Source organism: Hemicordylus capensis, chromosome 2 (genome assembly GCF_027244095.1).
Source record: "Hemicordylus capensis ecotype Gifberg chromosome 2, rHemCap1.1.pri, whole genome shotgun sequence".
Lineage (NCBI taxonomy): Eukaryota > Metazoa > Chordata > Lepidosauria > Squamata > Cordylidae > Hemicordylus > Hemicordylus capensis.
In genome coordinates this window covers 79,553,457-79,577,748 of record NC_069658.1, presented here as the reverse complement: position 1 = coordinate 79,577,748, position 24,292 = coordinate 79,553,457, and the positions used below count along the sequence as shown (strand labels likewise).

Here is a 24,292-nt window from a genome sequence, read left to right as displayed (position 1 = left end):
CTTTCTTCTCAAGCCGGTCTGAGAGAGAGGAAGGAAGGGAGGCAGGAAGAGTGTGATCCCATTGCGAAGTGTGTGAGTGCTGTTTATAAAATCAAAGAGAGACTTCCAAGACAAAAACCATTGCTAATGAGACAGATCACTCTGGAGGAAACATTCAAAAAAGCCATCCAGCAGAATGACTCCTCATCCCTAAAGGACCCACTACCTGGTCCCTCAACTGCTTCTGATGTTCCTTCTCACGATGAGGAGATTATTTTCATCTGAGTTTCATTTCCACCTAAAATGCCATGTTTGAGTAAATTCAATGCTTATTTGATTATATACTTTAAATAAAACCTTTTTAAAAGACAATCTAGTAACCTTTCATGCCCAAGATATCTCATTTATGAAAATATTCCGAAATCCGGAAAAATCCGAAATCCGGAACACCTCTGGTCCCAAGCAGTCTGGATAAAGGATTCTCGACCTGTAGCTGATCCAGTGCAGAGCATCTGCGCCCCTAGTTCTCCCAGTCTGTTCTCCTTTCCCTCCCCGGCCGGCCTGGGTGGCGGTGCCTCCACCATTTTCTCACCCCATCCCCGTCACTATCCAGGCTGCTGCTTGCGAACCCTCACGAGAACTGCCACGCATGAGATTAGTGACGGGCATGCCTTGGAGAAATATATATAAAGAAGATACTTGCCTTTTTATTCTGTGTATCTGGATGGGGTGGTGAATCAAGGTTTACTATAGCATGGAGTATGTCATGTGTCAGGTTACTAAGATGTAGCAATGGATTGGCCACCACCGTTTTGGCACTTGCAGTACAAGCGTACAGGAGTGGTATTGAGCTCTGCTCAGATGCAGCATTTGTAGTCAACTGCACTGACTGTTCCTTTACAACAAACACAAAGCAAAAATTGTACATATGTTTGATAATCAACCATCTTAAAAAATGGAGTCTTGAAAAAACTAGGCACAAGGTACAGGAATTCAAATATGAAAAATAGCTCTTTGAAATGAGACTTATAGTGGTTACAGTTTTATTTCATGCTTTACAAAGAGTAGAAACAGCACATTAAGGTGTAAAAGTGTACAACTTCTTTGCCACTTAAGCATTAAATAATTCAGACTTCCTCACATATTATTCTGGGTTTTACAAGTTAGCCACCATGCACATTTTGTTTTGGTCTTTCAGCTCAACATCAGTCAGGGGAGAGACACGTCCAGATAGAAATTAGCAGATGCAGCTTCCCTATCACTTGCTAGAGATGCAGCTGACAAATTTCTGCCTGATGCATTTCTATGAGACAGAAGCAGTGGTCCCCCTAATTTTTTCCCCATCTCTGCAGAATGAGCTTTGTTCTGGGCAGCAGTATCAAGGCACTGTGTGCACACATGCATTCAGAGTGGGACCTTCTTAATTCAACCTAAGTAGGATCTAAAATGAACTGAGTGGATATCAGAAAACGTGTGAGTGGACACACATGTGCACGCCCTAGAGGAAACAATGGACAGAGCACTTTCCAAAAATGCCACCTTTTTAGTAAATATCCAGGCAGAAGTTCAGTAGATGCAGCACTTCCTTCCCCTCCCTCTATTTATAAGTGATGGCAATGAATACTACTACATCTATGTACCACTTATATACCTAGGCAATGCAAGAGCCTTCTTGCTCCAAAGGCTGAATGGAGGAGGGAGCAAAGATTGCCAGGTTTCACTTCTTCCTAGCTTCATGCCTTGTGTTTAATAGTATTTCATTGCCTGCCAATGCAGAAAAAGATGAAGGACATTGCCTGATTACCACATATGCTAACCCATTTCTTCCCTGCAAACAGTAAAAATTCAGGGTGCTTTTGAGATGGACTTGAAAGTATTTGAACAAAGGACACCAATTTGGTTTCTCTCATTGAGGCTGCTGCTTTTTTGCTGGCCTTCTAAACCTCCACTTTCAGTTAGATGTGTTACTTCAACTGGTTTTGATTTTGGACATAATAAGATGAGTGTGCACTCAGTGTCACTGAGCTGCACAGATCAATTGGCAAAATAATCAGTTATACTACCATATGAAATTAATGTCAGTACTTTCATTAAAAAATCATGATAATGCTGATTTATTATACCAAAAATTAAGTAGTACTGTATAAGGCTGCATAATTATTTTTTCAACAATATTCCTTTATTTTAATCATATACTAAAATACTTTATTATGATTTTGGAAAGCATACCTGCTGAGATTCTTGTAGAAGCAAAATTAGTTCCATTCTTACAGATGCCAATCCTCCGCCATGAGATCCATGGAGGATACAATAACTAAGAAACATCCGCAAAAGTGATTGGTATTTTACAAGCCACTGTCTTCTCTGAGCATGTTCTTTCTGTTGTGCATCTGACAGCTCTTCATTTGTTTCACTTAATGAAGTTTCATCTTCTGCTGGGACAATTCCTGCCTCAACATCCTCTGCTTCAACACTGTAGTCACAGGTCTTTTGGAGAGCAATCACTTCTCTTTCAAGCCAGTGATACAGCTGGAATCTTAATTTCCCACCATCTACCTCATAGCCAGTGGATAATGTACGGAGCTCTACTGTGAGAATCTTCAAGCATGCCCTAAATTTCAGCTGTGCAGAAATAATATCTTCTGATAAAGTTAAAATATCATTTTCAACAGCAGCACTATAAGTTTCTGTGCAGCTAGAACTAACTTCAGCTGGCTTCTCACTCACTGTCCCCTGCAAAGGTTTCATTACAAGACAAGAATCTTCACTTTCCTCATCTTTTTCAGTGTCCCACTTCAGTTCCAAAGGTTCATCCTGGAAGACCATACTTGGCTGACTCCAGTCAAAAGAATCTGAAGATGATCCTAAACCATTTACCACTGGCTGAGACCAGTCAATGCTAGATCTGTCACTCACGGATTCCACTGGTACTGGAGTAGACGGCGAACAGCCTTTACTAGTATCTATTAAGCTAGGTGTCCTTCCTAAAATCTTTGACTTTTTGACCACCTTGGGCATTTTTGATAACACTTCTAAAGCCAACATGGGACAGCCAGCCTTTAAGTGAGCATATGCTGTTGTAAAAAACAATCTTCTTTCCCCTAAATTGATTTCATCTGCTAGTCCATTTTCTCCTGTAACACAAATCCTTGTAGAAGATAAGTCTGAAGAACCAAAATGGCGTCGCAACAAGAGAGGATGTGTCCTTAGATAATTATAAAAGTTAAATACTGATGGGTTACAGCTTGAGATGCTTTCTTCATCTGTGAAGATATACCAAAGATTACAAGGAAGAATTTGCTGTACTTCAAATACAATACATTCCCTCAGTGCTTTAATGTTTTACCATGTCATCAAGACGACAGACTCCCCAAAAGGATTTGTCTTGACAGCTGTGGATATACTAGCTGTCTACTACTACTACTAGCATTGAAACAGAAGCAGGTAATACAACCCAATTTATTTACAAAAGTTTATCTCTTGCCTTTATAATTTAAATGAAAGTTCAAAGCAGTTTAAGTGATTTAAAAAACCAAAAGATAAAAACCAAGCTTTTATTCAATTTCAAAGACAAGAAAATGGCGGCCAGAAATGACCTCTGTGGTAATTTCCAGCCACCTCCAACCCATGGATATGTGAGGTTGGCATGTTTTCTTTGTCTTGCATATCTTTTTCCTGACCACGGATATGTGAATCCGTGGATAATGAGGTCCACCTGTACACTAATCCTAACCACCTGAAAGTCAAAAAGCAACATTAGATCCAGCAAAATACTCCCAACTTTCAACCTGATATTTCAAGCTAACCAGTCTGAACCAGCTAAGCAATTCTAATGAATATTTTACTATATCTTATTGATACAGCCTGAAAGGTTTTTTCTTCATGTGACTGCTTCCCAATTTGTTTTGGAAGAATACATTTACGGTGCATTTAGAATTACCTTCCTCATCCAAAATGGGTTGTCTTATAAGAGTATCAAGAGCATGGCTATAATCCTGCAAAATCCAATAAGCCATACTTCGGAAAAAAGGATCAGCGTGTGTGTTTGATGGATTTTCTTTGCCATGAGACTTGCTTCCCAGAATCCTCTTTTGTAGAATTGATTTATAGGTTCCAGATACTTCAAATTCTGACTCATAAAGTCTTGATATTACGAGAGCCAACTGAATATCATTCAGTTTTTCTAGGCAAACCTAGATTTTAAAAATAGAAATTTTAAAAGTTAGTGCCCAAACAATCCAACTAAGCACTGAAAATCAGGAGCATAACTAGAAGAGGAGAAGGTGGGGCATCTTCACTTCTTGTCCCAGGGCCCACTCCAACCTTGCTAAATGAGTTCCCCAGCAACCAAGTTTTAAACATATACCTCTAGAAAACATAATCCTTACCTATGTTTAAGGCTATCAGAAGACCAGGTGGAATTCATGAACAAGATGGCTTTTTAAATAGTTATTAGCTGACCTGGTGCAGAGCATCTGTGCCCCTAGTTCTCCCTGTCTCTCCCCACATCCCTTCAGTTCTTGGCTGCAGACCAGCTGGATGCCACTTCTCGCTAGCCGCTTGCCTTCCTCTCCCCCTCCCCTCGCTCACAAACTCTCGCGAGAGCTGTCACGTGTGGGATTAGCCACAGGTATGTCTTAGCGAATTATATAGATAGATAATTATAGTGCTAGCCATCGGAACTGTATAACTGAATAAGCCCTTTTGATCAGTTCCTGGAATGACCATCAGTCTTGGCGATAATCTGTTGAACAAGGTCAGAGATAAGTTTCTCTTTTTTCTTCTTTTCTTTTTACAGATACACTACTGCAGCAGGAAGCCTTGGGAGGGTCTCATGAATGATAATGGATCACTTCTAGATCACCAGTTACAGGTAAGCAACCTGTTTATCTGGATCATGATCCATTTGCATTCATGAGTGATGGGTGATTAGTGAGCTGTCCCTCAAGGAGACGGGTGCAGTAGCTAGGTAAGTATCATTGTGGTATCTTTTTCAGGACACTCGTCTCTAAATGTGCCTCTACAACAGTGCACAAATCTATGGCATAATGCTTAATAACCCTGAGAAAAGATACACCTTTTATAGTGGCAATTCTTTTATATTTACAGTGGGGAGAGCTACTGGTCCTATCCAGCCCCAGTGCAGCATCCCTCCAGTAGCTGTTGCTCGTGTCTACCTTATGTTTCTTTTTAGGTTGTGAGCCCTTGGGGTACAGGGGGCCATCGTATTTATGTATTTTTCTATGTAAACCACTTTGAAAATTTGGCTGAAGAGCGATATATATTCACTGCCACCACTGTCGCAGCAGCAGTAATGAAGGGCAGGTGAGATGACATGTAGCCACCACGTAAATGTCCTGGAATTTAATCCCAGACAGATGCACAGCTGAAGAATCATAAACCCTAGCTGAGTGGACCTTTATAGTTCTAGGGCATTGTAAAGCTTGTGAATTGTAAGTCAAGAATATCAACTCCACCACCAATGAGAGAACCTCTGGCATGATATTTTACAGCTCTTGGTCTTTCCTATGCAAACAAAGAGGCTTCGTAAGACAAGTAGCCTATGTGTTTCTTTTAAGCAATACAAAAGATACTGTGCATATCTAAAGAGTGAAATGACTTCTCCAACCTTGTGGCAGGATTTTCAAAAAAGGTGGGCAGTATTATATCTTGATTCAAATGAAAGTCAGATACAACTTTAGGCTGAAAGTCTGGGTCCATACACATGATGACCCTATTAGGGAGAAAACTGTATACAGGACATCAATACAAAGAGCTCACTGACCCTGCATGCTGTGGCAATTGCCACCAAAAAGGTAGTTTTCCAAAACAGCAGATTCTAAGTAGCCAATTCCAACAGCTCAAAAGGACCCTCCATCAAAGTAGATAATACTAGTGAAAGACTGCATAGGTTTACCAATAGGAGAGAAACAGATTATTAAGCCCCTTTAAATACTTCTTGAAGGCAAGATGGAGGAAAATAGTTTTACCATCCCAAACTTTATATCTGATTGATATTGCTGTGAGAAGAACCTTTATGGAAACGTTTGCCAAACCTGAGCTCTTCAAGCTCATTAGATAAAGTAGCACCTGCAGAGTGTCTCATAGACACTTTGCGCAGTTTGATAGAATGTAATACAACCTATTTCCAAAAGTGTTGCCATTTGCAAGAGTAGTTTTTCCTAGTAGAAGGCTTACGGTTGTTTAGCAATATCTTATTTAATAAACTATTCTCCATGCTGTTCAATGAAGAATTCTTAAATTCGGTTGCAGTACCTTTCCCGCATCCCTTGTCAGAAGATCTGGATGTTGTGGTATGTGATAAAATGTCTGTTTAGACAGTCTGAGTAGAGACGCAAACTATGGTTGGCAGGACCACCACCGAATTATCAGTATGCATCTCATATTGTCCTGAATCAACCTTGCCACCACTCTGTTGAGAAATGGCTGAGATGGAAACATTTTCCAAAGACCTTTTTTCCCAATTGTGTTGAAATGCATCTCCCATGGAACTTCGTCCATGGCCCACTCTGGAAAAGTAATGTGGACAGTTCTGGTTGTCTGCTGTTGCAAACATGTATATCTGTGGTGTCCCGCGCAGGTTGAAGAGACGTTGTAGGTAAAGGTGGCTGATTTCCCACTCGTGATTGTGATATCTTAGAGTAGACCTGCTGAGGTCGTCCGCCAGTATGTTGCTGATCTCCCTGATATGGATGACAATTGGGTGCACCTGGTGAGCAATGCACCAGTTCCATATATAGATGCTGAGTGCACACAGGGAGCAAGAAACTGTGCCCCCTTGCCTGTTGAGATATGCAATGGCTGTAGTACTGTCAAGCTGTATTTGAACTACGTTGCCTTGAATCAATGGGTACAAAGACCTGAGAGCCAGAAATACTGCAATCGGCTCTAGGAAACCGATATGTAAGTGATGCTAATGTGCATTCCACGTGCCCTGAACCTGATGTTTGCCACAATGAGCACTGCATTATGTCAGATGCATTGGTGGTGATCCACTTCATAGGCGAGGGTAGTTGAAAGGACACCCCCTCTAAAAGGTTGCATTCCACTATCCACCACTTCAATGACTTTGTGACAGCCGGTGAAATAGTCAGGAGCATTTATCGACTATCCACATTGGGCCAGAATACCTGAAGAAATCATAACTGGAGTTGATGCATCCTCAGGCATCTATGGAGTTACAAGATGCCATAAAACCCAATAGTGTTTGTGTTTTGATCTTTGTTTCAGATTGTTGCTGAAGTTAATAAACATCTCCTGGATTTGGAAGAAGTGTTCTCTTGGTAAGTATGCCCTTTTTGTATTAGCATCTAGCAGATGTAAGATATTCTCGTGGTTGGTTGCAGGTATGACTTCTTCCGGTTGACCTGAACTCTGGGATCCCTGAAAGAGTCGGGACGTAATGGATCTGCATAAGTAATTCTTTTCTGTCTTGACCTACCAGGAGCCAATCATCTAAGGATGGAAAAATCTCAATGCCTTGAGTGCATACGTTTGAGATGGTAACTGCCATACACTTTGTGGATACCCTTGGAGCAGTGGATAATCCAAAGGCTAACACCCAGAATTGGTACACTGCGTTTCCCATAGTGAAGCTTAGATATTTCCATAGAACCCTAGATATGAACCACACAGAGCCAGTGTGGTGTAGTGGTTAGCATGTTGGACTAGGACTGGTTATAGTGTTGGACTAAGACAGAGTTCAAATCCCCATTCAGCCATGAAACTTACTGGGTGACTTTGGGCCAGTCACGTATCTCTCAGACTAACATACTTCACAGGGTTGTTGTGAGTAAAAACATAACCATGTAACCACTCTGGGTTCCTTAGAGGAGGAAGGAGATATAAATGTACTTATATTAAAATATTAATATTAATGATGATGATGATGATGAAAAATCATGACCATCAATCATGCTCTGCACCCCCGCAGTGATGTAGATAGGCTATACCTCCCTCGCAGCTCAGGTGGAAGAGGAATGCTGCAAGTCCATCAAACAGTAGAGGAGGAGAAAAGAGGCCTTGAAGAATATATCAAGGACAGTGAAGAAGATGCACTTCAAATGGTCAATAATGCGAAACTATTCAACACCAATGAAACAAAGCAGGCCTACAAGAAAGAACAAGTCAAGATCCAAGCAGAAAAATGGGGAAAAAGCCACTGCATGGTCAGTATTTGTACAATATAAGTGGAAAATCAGACATCACCAAGACCTGGCAATGGCTTAAGAATGGCAACTTGAAGAAAAAACAGAGGGTTTAATACTGGCTGCGCAAGAACAGGCACTAAGAACAAATGCAATAAGAGCAAAAGTAGAAAAGTCAACAACAAACAGCAAGTGCCACCTTTGTAAAGAAGCAGATGAAACAGTGGACCACCTAATCAGCTGTTGTAAAAAGATTGCACAGACTGACTACAAACAAAGGCATGACAAGGTAGCAGGGATGATACACTGGAACATCTGCAAAAAATACAAGCTACCTGTAGCCAAAAATTGGTGGGACCATAACATTGAAAAAGTTGAAGAAAATGAAGATGAAGGGCTCAAGGTTGAAGGGCTCAAGGTTGACTCAGTGAAGGGCTCAAGGTTGACTCAGCCTTCCATCCTTCCGAGGTTGGTAAAATGAGTACCCAGAATGTTGGGGGCAATATGCTAAATCATTGTAAACCGCTTAGAGAGCTTCGGCTATAGAGCGGTATATAAATGTAAGTGCTAGTGCTAGTGCTAGATGTAAAAATATTATGGGACTTCTGACTACAAACAGACAAACATCTGCCACACAATACACCAGATATAACTGTAGTCGAGAAGAAAGAAAAACAAGTGAAAATAATCGACATAGCAATACCAGGGGATAGCAGAATAGAAAAAAATCACCAAATACAAAGATCTACAAATTGAAATTGAAAGGCTGTGGCAGAAAAAGACCAAAATAATCCCAGTGGTAATTGGCGCCCTGGGTGCAGTCCCAAAAGACCTTGAAGAGCACCTCAACACCATAGGGGCCACAGAAATCACCATCAGCCAATTACAAAAAGCAGCTTTACTGGGAACAGCCTATATTCTGTGATGATATCTATAACAACTGACAATAAAATTCAGCCATCCCAGGTCCTTGGGAAGGACTCGATGTCTGGATAAAACAAACCAGTCAATAACACCTATCTGACTGTATAAATAAGAAATAATAATAATATGAACTATCTGAATACCAATGTAAAAAAACGCATATTTTCCCATTGCGATCTAGCAGTGCGAGCCGCTCCTCCCTAGTGAGGGGCGGTAAAATGCCCTGCAACATTATCATTCTGAATTGTATATCAATGAATAGCTTTAGTCATTGGATAATCATAATCATTCAAATTCCTCCATCTTGCTTCGGAATCTGAAAATAGTGCAAATAGAATCTGGTTTGTCTCTCTGTCCACTGCACAGTGACAATTGCCCCCTTCTCCAACAGAGCCCGTACCTCCTCGAGTAATGCCAGAGTTGCTGGCATGAATTTCATGCCCGAGAATTGTGGCAAAATTATGAACTCTATGGCATAACCAGTGGTAATTCTAATTATCCATCTATCTGATGTTATATGCTGTCATGCAGTCATGGCTTGCCAGTTTGATGGTATTGGCAATTACAAAGCTGGTGACATTTGCTTTGACTGGCTGTGAAGATGGTTGCAGTGGATATCCAGTATGTCAAAGAGACTGCGTTGCAGAATCCTTGCTGGGATATGGCCCTTGCTTTTTTGTTTTCTTTTGGTCCGAAGCACCTGTACTGGTATGGCTTATATTGCTTTTGGTGGTTCTTACAGGCTTGAATGTAGAGCACTGCCACCCATAAGGATGGTGGTGTGAAGAGCTTTGTATGGTAGCAGCTGTTACTGTAAAGCTTTTTGCCCTATATTTTGACTTTTACAAAGTGTGCCATCAAGTTGATTTCGGCTTCTGGCGCCCAGAGAGCCCTCTGGTTTTCTTTGGTAGAATACAGGAAGGGTTTACCATTGCCTCCACCTGCACAGTATGAGATGATGCCTTTCAGCATCTTCCTATATTGCTGCAGGGATTCAAACCGGCACCCTTCTGCTTGTTAGTCAAGCATTTCCCTGCTGCACCACTTAAGGTGACTTTTAAAAGTGACTCCATAATAGTATCAGTTGCTTCACTGAACAGACCTTTGCCATCCAACGGCAGGCCCTCGACGCTACCCTTGATATCATTCTGAAGGTTTGTGGATCTTAATCAAGCATGCCTTCAGATGGTAATGGCTGCTGCCATCGCCTGAGATTCGATTTCTGCAAGATGTTTACATGTACTTAATCGTTGCCTGATGACTGCCGTAGATTTAATCAGAACTTCATTATAATGCTTCAAGAAGTCTTCAGGAGAGAGAGAAGTGGATTTCCGTTGCAAGTTATCCCACAAGCAGTGGCTGAATTGCGCCATGTAGATCGCATAATTTGCAATTCAGATGGAGAGATAAGCAATAGACTATATTTTCCTGCCTAGCAAGTCCATCTTTCTGCCCTCTTTATCAGATGATGTTGAGTGGTGATGTCCAGACTTCGAAGATGCTGTGCAGTCCACAACCAATAAGTTAGGGGCAGGATGCTTTAAGAGATATGTGTTGTCCTCCTCTTGAACTCTGTAAAGCACCTCTAAACGCTTGGATATCGGGGCAGAAGTCTGCGGGATTTCCCATGCTGATTGAGCCGCCTTAGATATAACTGGCAGCATAGGCAGAGCTACTTGTTGAGAGGACTGTGCTGCTGTCACCATGTCATAAATAGGGTCTTCTAAGGTAGCTCCTTCGGGCACACGAAAACTGCTCTAACCTCGTAGTCAATAGAGAAGGGGACAAGGTTTTAGACTGCAAGTACACAGATCCTGTCCTGGAGACAACACCAAGCACGATTCTGTAGATAACATTGATGCCCAACTCGATCCCGGTTTCAGCATCAGGGGCACAAAGCACAATCATAAAAATGTTGCATGCAATGGGGAGCCTGATGTTTGAGAGTTGGCTTTAAGAATGCCATGCAAATCTTACATGCAGCTAGGTTATGTTGTTCCCCCAAGCACAGCAGACAGGAGTCAGGACCATCAGTAGATGGTAGCTTTGCTTTGTACTCCTTACATCTTTTAAAAGTAGTTTTATTTTCCATTGTTGTTTTAAGCAAACGTGAAGCAAATCAACATAGGAAGCTGCCATATACTGAGTCAGACCATTGATCTATCTAGCTCAGTATTGTCTTCACAGACTGGCAGTGGCTTCTCCAAGGTTGTAGGCAAGAATCTCTCTCAGACCTATCTTGGAGAAGCCAAGGAGGGAACTTGAAACATTCTGCTCTCCCCAGAGCGGCTCCATCCCCTGAGGGGAATATCTCACAGTACTCACACTTCTAGTCTCCCATTCATATGCAACCAGGGTGGACCCTGCTTAGCTAAGGGGACAAGTCATGCTTGCTACCACAAGACCACCTCTCCTCTCACAACAATTCCAGCATCAGATAAGAGTAGTCTGTAGCCATTCCAAAGTCTCCCAATCAACAATTTCAAAGTCTGGAATCCAAAAGAGTTGTTTAAAACAGTCCAAAAAGACACAACATCCCCCACATTAAAACTAACATGAAAACTTTCATTTCCTTTCAGATCTGAGGCGCAGCAATCTATGAGGTGTGGACACTATGGCAGTCAGAAAGAAACTGATCAAAATGGCACCTTAATTGTCAAAAATATCCAACACACTGAGCACGTACATGGCACAGGGATGCTGCGAGGAGCTAATAAATCTATCAGTGAGGTCCCTGCACAGGCACAGTACCCATTACTCATGAATGCCAACGGATCACGATCCGGATCTGTTATGTTTGCACTGAATTATCACACCTGGCTTTTGTAGGGTGAGTGAAGGAACGTTAGTTGACAGATGGTTTCACTATACAGCCAGAGATAGCCCTGTGGTCTATAATTCTTTGAAGTCAACCTTGCATGTACAAGTACAGATTTGTTTTACATACGTAATCATAAGATAACCATAAGGGAGGATAACATCTCCCTTACCAGGGTCCCTGTTAGGGTATTGAATGTTTGTACTTAAGTTTGGGGACCCGGGATAGATTGGGACTTCTGTTGGTGTACCGATCGCCCCACTGCCCAATGGAATCCCTTACTGAGCTCACAGACTTGGTCGCGGAACTCATGTTGGAGTCTCCCAGACTTTTAGTACTGGGGGACTTCAATCTTCATTTCAGGACCAATTTGTCCGGGGCAGCTCAGGAGTTCATAGTGGCCATGACAACTATGGGCCTATCCCAAGTGTTCTCTGGATTAACACATATTGCAGGTCACGCACTCGGTTTGGTCTTTTACTCTGATCAGGGTGGTGTTCTGTGGGTGCGGACTCCTTTGATTTCCCCATTGTCATGGATGGACCATCATCTGGTTAAGGTTGGACTTACAACAACTTCCCACCTCTGCAGGGGCGAGGGGCCTATTAGAATGGTCCGCCCAAAGAGGTTATTGGATCGAGTATGATTCCAAGAAGCCTTGGAGGGATTAGATGTTGGCTTTGCCAGTAATCCTATTGATGCCCTGGTTGAGAATTGGAACAACTTGCTCACCAGGGCAGTAGACACGATTGCTCCCAAGCGTCCCCTCTGACCCGCTTCAAAATTGGCCCCTTGTATACGGAAGATCTATAGGGGCTGAAGCAGCAAAGTAGGCGACTGGAGAGCAAGTGGAGAAAGACTCAACTCGAATCTGACAGATTACAACATAGAGCACATTTAAAAATCTATGCTCAGGCGATATGTGCGGCAAAGAAGCGGATCTTTTCTGCCCGTATTGCCTCTGCGATTTCACGTCCAGCAGAGTTGTTCAGGCCAGGGTTGTGATGGGACTAGTATCTTCCCTCCGTCCTTGAACCAGAATTTGGAGTAATCAGTTACCTGCTGCAATGTGTTTAAAGTGTTTTTCGCAGATAAAATCTCTCGGATTCGGGCCAACCTAGATAGAGACTCCACAATTAATTTGATGACTGAACTGGAGGTGTCCAACAACTCCTCTTATGTGATTCAACTAGATCAATTTCAGTTTGTGACTCCGGAGGACGTGGACAAGGTGCTTGGAGAGGTGAGGCCTACCACTTGTTCTCTTGACCCTTGTCCAACATGGCTTGTTCAATCTAGCAGGGAGGCTGTTATAGACAGCCTGGTGGAAATCATAAATGCTTCTCTGAGAGAGGACAGGATGCCTCCTTGTCTTAAGGAGGCAATCATTAGACCTCTTCTAAAGAAGCCTGCATTAGATCCCTCAGAGTTGAGCAATTATAGGCCTGTCTCCAACGTCCCATGGTTGGGCAAGGTAATTGAGAGTGTGGTGGCCCTCTCAGCTCCAGGCGGTCTTGGAGGAAACTGATTATCTAGACCCATTTCAAACTGGCTATGGGATGTAGACTGCCTTGATCGGCCTGATGGATGATCTCCAATTGGGAATTGTCAGAGGAAGTGTGACTCTGTTGGTCCTTTGGGATCTCTCGGCGGCTTTCGATACTATCGACCATAGTATCCTTCTGGAACGTCTGAGGGTGTTGGGGGTGGGAGGCACTGTTTTACAGTGGTTCCACTCCTATCTCTCGGAAAGATTCCAGATGGTGTCGATTACTCTTTGAAATCTGAGCGTAAGTATGGTGTCTCTCAAGGCTCCGTACTTTCTCCAATGCTTTTCAACATCTACATGAAAGTACTGGGAGAGATCATCAGGGGATTTGGAGCTGGGTGTTACCAGTACGCTGATGACACCCAGATCTACTTCTCCATGTCAACTTCTTCAGGAGATGTCATATCCTCCCTAAATGCCTGTCTGGAAGCAGGAATGGGCTGGATGAGGGAGAATAAACTGGAAGCTGAATCCAGATGAGACAGAGATACTTATTGTGCGGGGTCAGAACTCCACAGACAATTTTGATCTACCTGTTCTAGACAGGATCACACTTCCCAAAAAGGAACAAGTTTGCAGTCCGGGAGTACTTCTGGATCCACACCTCTCCCTGGTTTCTCAGGTTGAGGCGGTGGCCAGGGGTGCTTTCTATCAGCTTTGGCTGATACGCCAGCTGTGCCCGTTTCTCGAGATCAATGACCTCAAAACAGTGGTACATCTGTTGGTGACCTCCAGACTTGACTTTTGTAATGCACTCTACGTGGGACTGCCTTTGTATGTAGTCTGGAAACTTCAGTTGGTTCAGAATGCAGCAGCCAGGTTGGTCTCTGGGTCATCTCGGAGAGACCATATTACTCCTTTGCTGATTGTTACACTGGCTGCCAATAGGTTTCCAGGCAAAATACAAAGTGCTGGTTATAACTTATAAAGCCCTAAACAGCTTAGGCCCTGGGTATCTAAGAGAGTGTCTTCTTCACTATGAGCCCCACCGCCCATTGAGGTCATCCGAGGAGGTCTGTCTCCAGTTAACGCCAACTTGTCTGATGGCTACACAGAAATGGGCCTTCTCGGTTGCTGCCCCAAGATTGTGGAATGCACTCCCCACTAAGATACGATCCTCCCCATCTCTGGCAAGTTAAAAAAAAATAAAAATCTAAAAACCCATCTTTTTAACCAATGTTTCTAAGCCTTTTAAAATTTGTTGGTTTTAATTTTGTGATTGATTTTAAATTGTTGAATTGTTTTATCTTTTTATATGTGTTTTAATTGTTTTATGTTAACCACCCAGAGACGAAAGTTTGGGCGGTATATAAATGTGATGAATGAATGAATGAATGAATGAATAAATAAAGCCATGGACAGGAGACTGAAAGGGCTTCAAATATAACCTTTTACCATAAGAACTCATTACAATTATAACACATAGAGGCCACCGTCCAGATAATTTGCACACGCACAGGACTGGCACAGTCAGTAATGCTCAACAGAGCTTTCTCTCTCTCTCTTTAATTAATTTATATACTGTCTGACTCCGAAGGATCTAAGATCACACTGAAGGACATAAAAACATTACAGGGCTTTTTAATCCTTCTAGCCGACAACAGACACACACACAACTGTGCTTCCATGCAGAAGGCTGTATCTCACTAGACTGCAACCATAAAGCAGAATTCAGATTCCGTTCATACTATTAGAACAGATTTCACAAAGGAAAAAGACAAATCATGTTTAAGCCCAAAATAAAGCAGTGTTTGTAGAACTAAAGGATGCAGAAATGTGATACAAATACATTATATAAGATTGTACTTGTTTTAAAAAAATATTGTTTCAAGACAAGTTACCTCAACCGCATCTTTTAGGTGACCAGCCAACAAGAAAAATGCTGCAGAATGTTCAAAACGCTGTTTGCCTAACAGAGCAAAAGCATTCTTCAGTGCTGCTTTACGCCACCTATCTTCAGCAAAATTCTGTCCAAAAAACTGGGTCATCTTAGTTTCTTTTAGGGACCTGAAAATGTAAGTATTTTATATACATCATTAGGCCAAGTTCAACTCCAAATATATGCAACAAAAAATGTGTGCAAATTACACAAATATCACAGCTACTCCCTACTCAAAGTTCAAGCACAAAGTTCTACAGGATCTGAAATTTTCCAAATGCTTTCCAGCTGAAATGTCATGTTTTTCACGATATTTACAGATTTTGTAAAATTTCACTAATCCAGTTGGCTAGCTAGATTTTCTCTCTTTTCCTCAAACATAAGGATTAGAGAATGGATTTAAGTATACATTTGAGTAAAATTAACAATAGATTGAAGCAGCAGCAAGCATGTTCTATATAATACTGCCTTTCCTATTATGCAAGGACTAGAATGCTTACATGCTTTCCCCCCTAAGTTATGAATATGTACAATCATGGGCATTTTAGGATAAACAACCTGTTCTGGTAAGAACTAATCTGCCTACTTTCCTTTCACTGTAACCTTAACTGATGATTACCATCCTCACAAATTAGCCCACTTCAGCCTTAGACGTCTACATGTCTGCCATCTTGAATTGGAGTGGATGACATAATCACAAACCACACCATTGAGGTGTCCCTATGTGTCACTCAATACAACTGTACCAAATCTGGTTCAAATCAGTTAGATGGTCTACAAGTTAGCCCACTTGGGCCTCAAATGTTCACACGTCTGCCATCTTGAATTGGAGTGGATGACATCATCAACTACACTGCTGAAATGTCCCTATGTGTTCCTACAACTGTACCCAATTTGGTTCGTATTGGTCCAGGCATTGCGAAGTTGATGAGGACACACACACACACAGCCGGGTGATCTATAAGCTTACTTTCCTTGAGGAAAGTAGGTTTAAGCAGAGGGAGATCCAAATGCAGATTTATTTTTCCAAATTAATACACACACCCTTGACTATTCTCACCGTTAAGTATTATGCTCCCATGAACTAATGCTCCTTGAAATCATATTTCATGAAATGCCCTTGGTAATCAATGCAATGTTGGTGGTTTATGCTTTGCCTAGGTTTTAAGATCTACAGGTGCGAAACAGACTATTATTTTACCAAGGATCTTTTTCTTGGGTAGTCATCTTTAATTGTAGATACAGTACCTCAATGAGCCCATGAAGCAGAATATTTCCTAAATTGGAGTTTTGATTACCATGCAATTTTCTGATATAGCATATGGCTTAGTCTAAAAACTGCGGTGTGAAATGTCATATCAGGCGCAATCAATGACACTATACAAGGTGTGCAAACTAAGATAAGCAACTCTACATTTGCATTATTTTTCTTTTGTTGACAGCTTCAAGTTAGTGAAGTTATTATAATACACTGATCACAAGCACAACACCACAAATATAATTTGAAGAAAATGCCATTGAGGAGATCTACTCAGTGTCTTGTACAGGGGGCTCAAAATATATTTCAAGTTTTCAGGCAACAGGATTAAACTATTGGGAAACTCATACATTTTCAGACACCTGGGTTTCTCCAGTTCTGTCCTCAGGATAGTAGTCACATTATGAAATGTAACACACAGGTGAGGCCAGCTGTGCTAGCTATGACATCAATACTGAACAATGGAAATATAAGTTTATATACAGACACTTCTAAAATGCTATAGTTCATTGATGAAAACTAAGTAAAGCAGCAAAGATAGTCATTCAAAAGTCTAATAACTTAACTATACCTGTATAAACCCCAAATCACAGCCTTCTTTTTCATTGCAAGGTAAAAAATAGCTGCATCTAGCGGATCATTGCTTCTTTGAAAGGCTGCTTTGGCAACCTGTGAAGATAACAGTGTACCCAGTCATTACAAAGTTTCATATAATCATTTTATTAAAACCCTCTTTAAGCATCATTAATGCACAAATATCTGCAAGCATATTGGAGTAATTCTTTGAGAAAATTTTTTTCTGCTGATTTAAATTGAACTTTAAAAAAAACCTACCTTTTTGTCAATGCTGTTTATCACTATAAATGTGACCTTAATCTCTTACAAGCTGTCCTATAAACATCAGCATCTCACAGTAAAATAAAGTACTACTTGTTATATCTGTCAAACAACTTTGAAAATTAACAGGAGCTAGATGATTGTAACTAATCTGCATCTTATATTTAAATGCAATTTGCTAGCGACAACTTGTTTGGTAGAAGGGATATTTAGTAGCTTTCAAGAGACATGGGATAGGGATATGCGCGAACAGTTCAGAGGCCCTTTTCTGGACCTCTGAACCAGTTGGAAATTCGAGCTGTTTGGCCGGCTCGAAGGTGGGGGGATAGCTTTAAGGACTGGGGAGGATTCTCTTATCCTGCCCCCGCACACGCTTCCCCCTGCCATTGCTGTGTCTAACAACGGTCCCGCGGGGCAGCAGTGTACCTCCTTGCCTCCCCAGTGTACTTCAGGCCATAAGTACCTGGAAATAATTGGTGCGTGCGCACACTGAGCACTTCTATACCAATGTACACTGGGGCAGCAAGGAGATACGCTGCCGCTCCGCAGGACTGTTTTTAGACACAGCACCAGCAAGGGAAACATGTGCATGGGGGGGGGGGCGTGTAAGAGCACCCTCCCCAATCCCTAAAGCTATTCCCCCTACCTTCAAACTGGCAGGCGCCGGTTCCGTGCACACCACTAGCATGGGATGAGTTGAAGTTATTCAAAATAAGATTTCTACAATAATTTCCTGCAACAAGTAAAAAGCAGCCTTGAAGCATACAAGAAATGAACTTCACTTCTCAAGAGTGACATCCCGGTGAGGACAACACAATGGTGATCTGAAAGGAATTGAGCATTAGAGGCTCTAACTGCCAAATTAACTGCTGCACTGTGAGCGAGGGGCAGAGCAGGAGTGCCTCGAGGAGCTTGAAAACTCCACTGCAAGGCTACTGCACAGGTGTAGAATCCACTATTGTGCATGAACGAAGATCCTGTGATTTCCTGAATGTGCATTCTCTCCTGATTCTGAGACACTAGGCCTCTTTTAAAGAAGTAATACATGCAACTCTAATCCTTTTCATGGTTTTTCACTTTCATCAAAGTATATTATCTTCAAAACATGACCACTGAAATATAGGAACAGATTTATTTATTTTTAACTTGAGAAAGCAGTTTCATGAACAAAATAAATGAATGGCAGACTTGTGTCTGGCACTGCTCTAGACAAAACTTTTTAACTCCTATGAACACACCAACTGATACTTCACAAGCAATGAAGGAAAACAGCTCAACTACAGATGGCCCTCGTTAATAGCAGGGATTCTGTTCTCATGTATAGGTGTAAAAACAGTAACCGTGAACAACAAAACCTTGAGTCATTGAGAAAGGCAGGTTTTCTAGTGTTCAATGTAGATAGGATTCAACCATGGAGTCAATGGAGTAGGGGATTGTATAGGCGTTGTTGCTGGAGAAATTGAAGAGTGAAGTGCGTATATTGCAGGCATGGTTGGCCTCAATGTCGAAGGTTGATTCTGAGTAACTGGTGCTGAATGCTGGGGTATTGATGCTGTCTACGCCGATGGCTTTGGCATTGAACGAGTCAATGCCAAACGTCGTGAATCTTCCGATGTCGTAAACACAGTCGATGTTGAGGTCTTTGCAGGCTGTTTGCTAGATATTGTAGTCTGCAGTCCTGATGGAGAGGGGGTTTTGTCTATTGCCGAATCCAGACTTTTATGTTTCTTCGGTGCCGGAGCTGAAGAACTCCCATCAGAGGAGTGGCATTTTCTCTTTGGCTTTTGGAGTGTAGAGAAGAAGAGCCTCCCAGTGGTTTGGGGGGCTTAAAAGTCTGTGGTTTCAAAGCGACAGTAGTAGTGGATGCCAGTAGTAGACTGCTTAACATCTGTAGCCCTTGGAATTGACACAGACTTCAATGAGGAGTGAGCAGTCTCCCACAGTGTCGAAGGACTCAGGAAGTCATCATATAAAGCAGCATGTAACCCAAGAGCATGATTTTCTCTGGTATGTTTGGAGAAGGACATAAAAATCTTGCAGGTTGCTATGTTGTGTCATTCCCCCAGACAAATTAAGCAGGAGTTATGGCAGCCTTGGGATGGCAATTTCACCCTGCACTCCGAACACCTCTTGAAGAATTTATTTCCCCCTTTTGATTCCACGTCCGTTTTGTTTGTTTGTTTAAAGGAGAGTTCTTGAAAGAACCAATTCCAAACAGGAAGCAACAGCAAAAGAGATCTGAATGCAAAGGCAGTTGGAAAGGAAAAGGGAATCCCTCTCACCTTAAATAACCGATACGCTGACAGCGTGGGGCAGAGTGCAGGTACCACTGGGAACTGTAGCATTCAGCCTGTGAGCTTCCTACGCAGGCGCAGAACCCATTCTTATGACAGGCAATGGATTCAGATCTTGAAGTTCTTTAGAAGTCACGGAAACTGTCTGCCTCAGGCAAGTAACTCTACAGCTTAGCAGGACAGGAAAAGAATACAAAGCCCCTTCCATTGGCATGTTTAGCCCTTCCTTCCTCATCACAGGTAACCTTTCTTCAAAAAAGCAAGATAATCCAAGCTCTTCCACCGATCCTCACTTATTTATTTGTACTTTATATTTGTTTTGTCGAATATAAGCCACTGATGATTTGTTCATATACATTAAATCAACTCTCTTATTGTAATGAAACAAGTTTGCAACATTTTTATACACTGAAACACAGTTTATGATAAAATGTATTTACCTTTTCAATGCATCTGCGCAAACTATGAGTATTTCGAACCCACCATCCTACACCCATAGCTCTGAGTTCTGACCATGTTGGATCACCTTTCTGCATTGCAGGTAGCATATTTAGCAGTTCTTCTTCTGCTACCGAATGAAATGCCCAGGCAAAATGACTAGAAGACAAACCTAGATTATCCAAAGAAAGATTATTTCTACACAGCTGTGTATATTGTCATAAACGAACTGCTAAATGCTTAAAACCTTCTCTGGTATTCAATACATTTAAAAATATTTAGAAACATGAAAAAAATACAAGGTCCTACATTTACTATAATTTGTGCATGTCTTTTCACAAATTGACACATTACAGCTACTAAATCAAAGAAGTTGATTAATTACTGATTTAAGTAACTAGAACACAAAAGAATCTGAACTTGACTGCTCACAGATACACTAATCTTGAAAAAGCCCTCACAAATCCTAAATGATCAAGCCCACTCCAAATAAGACTAGATGTTAAATACAATGGATGTTATTGTGGAAAACAGTATTTGAACAGAGTTTCTGAATGAAGTAAGCCCAGATAGCCTAAAAAATAATCCTATCTATTCCTATAAATAATTGCTTGTTTTCTTTTTGCCATATGCACTTTTAGATTCAAATAGGAAGATGCTAATGAATTACCTTGGTGGAGTAGCTGGGCTCTGTGTGCAGGTGGCAATGAAGTTGTCAAAAAAGTGTGAAGACGGACAGCCAAAAGAAATTTTAAGCCACATTCATCAAGTGTTTCTCCTCCTATGAATAAAAGATTCAGTCTATATAATTTAGGTTCAGTCTAGAACAATTCAGTCTGAATAAAACTGTGACACCATTTGGCAGTCTTTCCATAATCTTATTTTACCTGGCACATATTGCCAGGCAGTTTTGTAATGGAAGGAAGCTAGAAGAAGGGTTTGTACTAGTAAAAACCAATGCAAGCAATCAAGAACTGTTGGGATTTAGTACTGTGCATCATCACCACAGTATCCATGAATATGTTTGCAGGTACAGTAAAAATTCTGCAGCATTTCACAGAATTATTTTTTGATATATCTTTGTGTTGATCTTGCATTCAAGACTATTTCCTTGAGGCAAAAATGATGGAGCTAGTACCTTCACTGGTGGCCTGTGTAGTGCAGTCCAAGTACAGCAATAGTTAGCTGAGAGGAGAGCTCGTCTTGTAGTACCAAGCATGACTTGTCCCCTTAGTTAAGCAGGGTCCACCCTGGTTGCATACGAATGGGAGACCACAAGTGTGAGCACTGTAAGATATTCCCCCTCAGGGGATGGAGCCACTCTGGGGAGAGCAGAAGGTTCCAAGTTCCCTCCCTGGTTTCTCCAAGATAGGGCTGAGAGAGATTCCTGCCTGTAACCTTGGAGAAGCCGCTGCCAGTCTGAAGACAATACTGAGCTAGATAGACCAATGGTCTGACTCAGTATATGGCAGCTTCCTACATTCCTACCTTTTCCATTCCAATTTCTAAAAATCAAGTGCTAACACAAAAGCTGTAGATACTCTCATTCACAAAGTGAGAGACCCTAACAAATGTCAACTGTCATGCAATACAACTAATGAAGAGTTTTCACTGAAATATATGAAATACAGGCAGTAACTATAACCTGAAAATGCAGAACAAGCACCCTACAAGATTAATTGTAAGCATACATGGGTCATAAGGGTGGGCAGCTAAAATATTAAGGTCACAAAAGGCCCATATATTGTTTGAGAAACAACTTTTCAATACTAGGCTAAGCTACTGCATTCCCCAAAAGCCATTCCAATCAAATGCGTCCTGCAACATGCCTTGAGATATAAACTGGGCTCCTCTGAATCTTCAGATTCCATGGACTCCAAGCCTGTCTGTGCTACAACAAATACATTTGACTATTAGCAGGACAAACTCACAGAAAGTATTGGCCTTTGTAATAAAGTGAAGCTTTGTTACAAGCATAGGGCAGGACCAAAACTGACACTGCTGCTACTCCCATCAAATGACAGCCTGCTGTGACCCCCCCTCCCCCAACTATCAATTCCAAGGTCTGGGGGCCTTCCAGAGCAGCTTCTAATAAGGCATGAAAGGATACCGGTGGAAGGTGTTGCTCATTCTACCATGCATGACAGGAACTGCTTTCTGCTTGTGTCTCACCCATAAACATTTAAAAGATGATATAAGTGTCAAAATTAGTAAATATATAGTTTGAAGTGACATTTTAAAAGATGTTTAACATTTTATAAAATACATAGCCTAGGAAACAAAGAGGATGCCATTAGAAATCTTACCCTGGTTTCTGTCTCTGCTTTCTCCTATGTCAGTACTAGTAATGGCAATTGTATCAGCCAAAGCCATCAAGGACATCTGTTCCATCCTTGTGAGACCTGGTAAACTAGAGTGAAGCAAGTGACGAGAAAGCACTTGGGCGTGTTCTGGTCCAAAGTATGCTGGACTGTACTGAGAAAGATCAATAACCTTTGGCTTTTTATCTTCTTCATCTTCTTCAAACACAGTGAGATCATCTGTATGTGCAATGAAATTCTGAAAAAGTTCCTCATAGTTTTCATCTGGCACATCGCGTTTCTTAAAGTTTCTTTGGTCATTAGACTTCTCTGTACAGGCATATAAGCATTCCTCATCTGCAGCAAGCAATGCATATAAAGGAAGTGGTGGAACAGAGTCTATTTCTGTATAGTCTGAAATCTCAGTTCTGCTAAATGCCTTAGGATCCCGTGTACTGCTCCCACTAGCACAGATTGAGAGAGATCGGAATCGCTTGGGACCGGACTCACTTATAGCAATAACTTCTCCAGCGATGCATTTAACAAGATGAGATAAGATGGCTTTTGCTCTACGTACTTTTCCTAAATCCATAAGTTCCAAAAGTTGCAGAGGATGGTACTGAGGTAAAGTAGGACACAGTGCATGAGCTGATTCAAAGAGACCAGAATCTTCCATCTCCAGTGACAAATCAAACACAGTTCTCTTTCCACTAAGTTTCTGAGCAAGACTTGTCATAGACCTGGTTAACATTCGTTTTGTGGGGTGGACACCAGACTGACTTTGTTTCATTAAGCTTATTATAGATGGCGTACTTCCGTTGTAAGAGTCTGCAGTAATGGGATCTTGCTTTGAAAGGGGCTGCCACTGAGAATAAACATGCATTTCACAATCCATCCCAACTACAAGGATACCATCACGAACCCAAGATAAAGAAACAGGTAAAGGGGGTGAGCCTTCCACAGATGAAACTAAATCCACACATCTTAGCAACACAAATCTAGAAAGGCATGCAGTTTTAGCATTTTCCCATAATGGCAGTACAAATACCTCCTTACCAGTTTGTTCTTGCATTTTCCCAGCCAACTGACCAAACATATACAGCTTTGATCCAATACCCACTGTTAAGAGATGTGAACCATCTTCCCTAGACATCCAATCTAAGTGAACCAAATGCTTTGTGCTAAGTGTTACACTTTCAATTCCATCTGCTACTGAACTATTATCAGCACCCAGGCAGTCCAAGGTTTGGCTTAGTTCATCTAAGTAAAGAGTTTGTTCCAAAATCCAACAAGAGCCTCCTGTAGATTCGCATTCAAAAATGCCAATGTTCATCAAAAAGTCTTGAGACGAACGACAGTTTTTGGATGGTGTCCGCTTATATGCCACAGCTAAACGATTTGTATATGCACAGCTGATTTCAAGTGGCTTGCCTGGCACATTAAGAGCACTGCTGCTAAGAAGTCCATCTTCAATAAGTAATGGCCATTCTTCCCATATATACATACCAGAGTTCGTACTACTCTCCGATACAGAAGCCACACCTGACTCCATTGTTACTCTACACCTCCAAAACCTAACCTTACCATCTGAGCATGAAGTTGCAAGAAGATAAGGAGCACGGCAAGCTGGATATATGGAGGAAGAGCTCAAGTGCCCTAAAATTAAAACAGAAAAAAGCTTTAAGGATAGCCCAAGATTAAAAAGGAAAATCTACATATATTATTTAAGTTAAAATTCTGAGGTTTAAGAAAACTACTATATTCACCCACTATAAAATTCTGGGTGTCATACATGTTGATGTTTGCTATAAGTTACTTGCTTTTCAATATTTCTTCTCTTCAGATCTA

General features: G+C 41.5%; 1 protein-coding gene across 8 annotated transcripts in view; it reads right to left on the bottom strand.

The window, feature by feature from the left end:
* DMXL1 (Dmx like 1) overlaps window positions 1-24,292 on the bottom strand; it is a 151,963-nt gene that overhangs the window by 58,771 nt on the left and 68,900 nt on the right. For all 8 annotated transcript variants that reach the window (XM_053294358.1, XM_053294360.1, XM_053294359.1 and 5 more), the window contains 8 exons: window positions 22,451-24,100; window positions 20,815-20,925; window positions 20,147-20,316; window positions 17,147-17,244; window positions 15,280-15,445; window positions 3,920-4,172; window positions 2,209-3,242; window positions 683-874 (listed from right to left, as the gene is read on the bottom strand). In XM_053294358.1, the coding sequence (XP_053150333.1) occupies window positions 683-874; window positions 2,209-3,242; window positions 3,920-4,172; window positions 15,280-15,445; window positions 17,147-17,244; window positions 20,147-20,316; window positions 20,815-20,925; window positions 22,451-24,100 (3,674 nt within the window). The remainder of the gene's footprint in view (window positions 1-682; window positions 875-2,208; window positions 3,243-3,919; window positions 4,173-15,279; window positions 15,446-17,146; window positions 17,245-20,146; window positions 20,317-20,814; window positions 20,926-22,450; window positions 24,101-24,292) is intronic.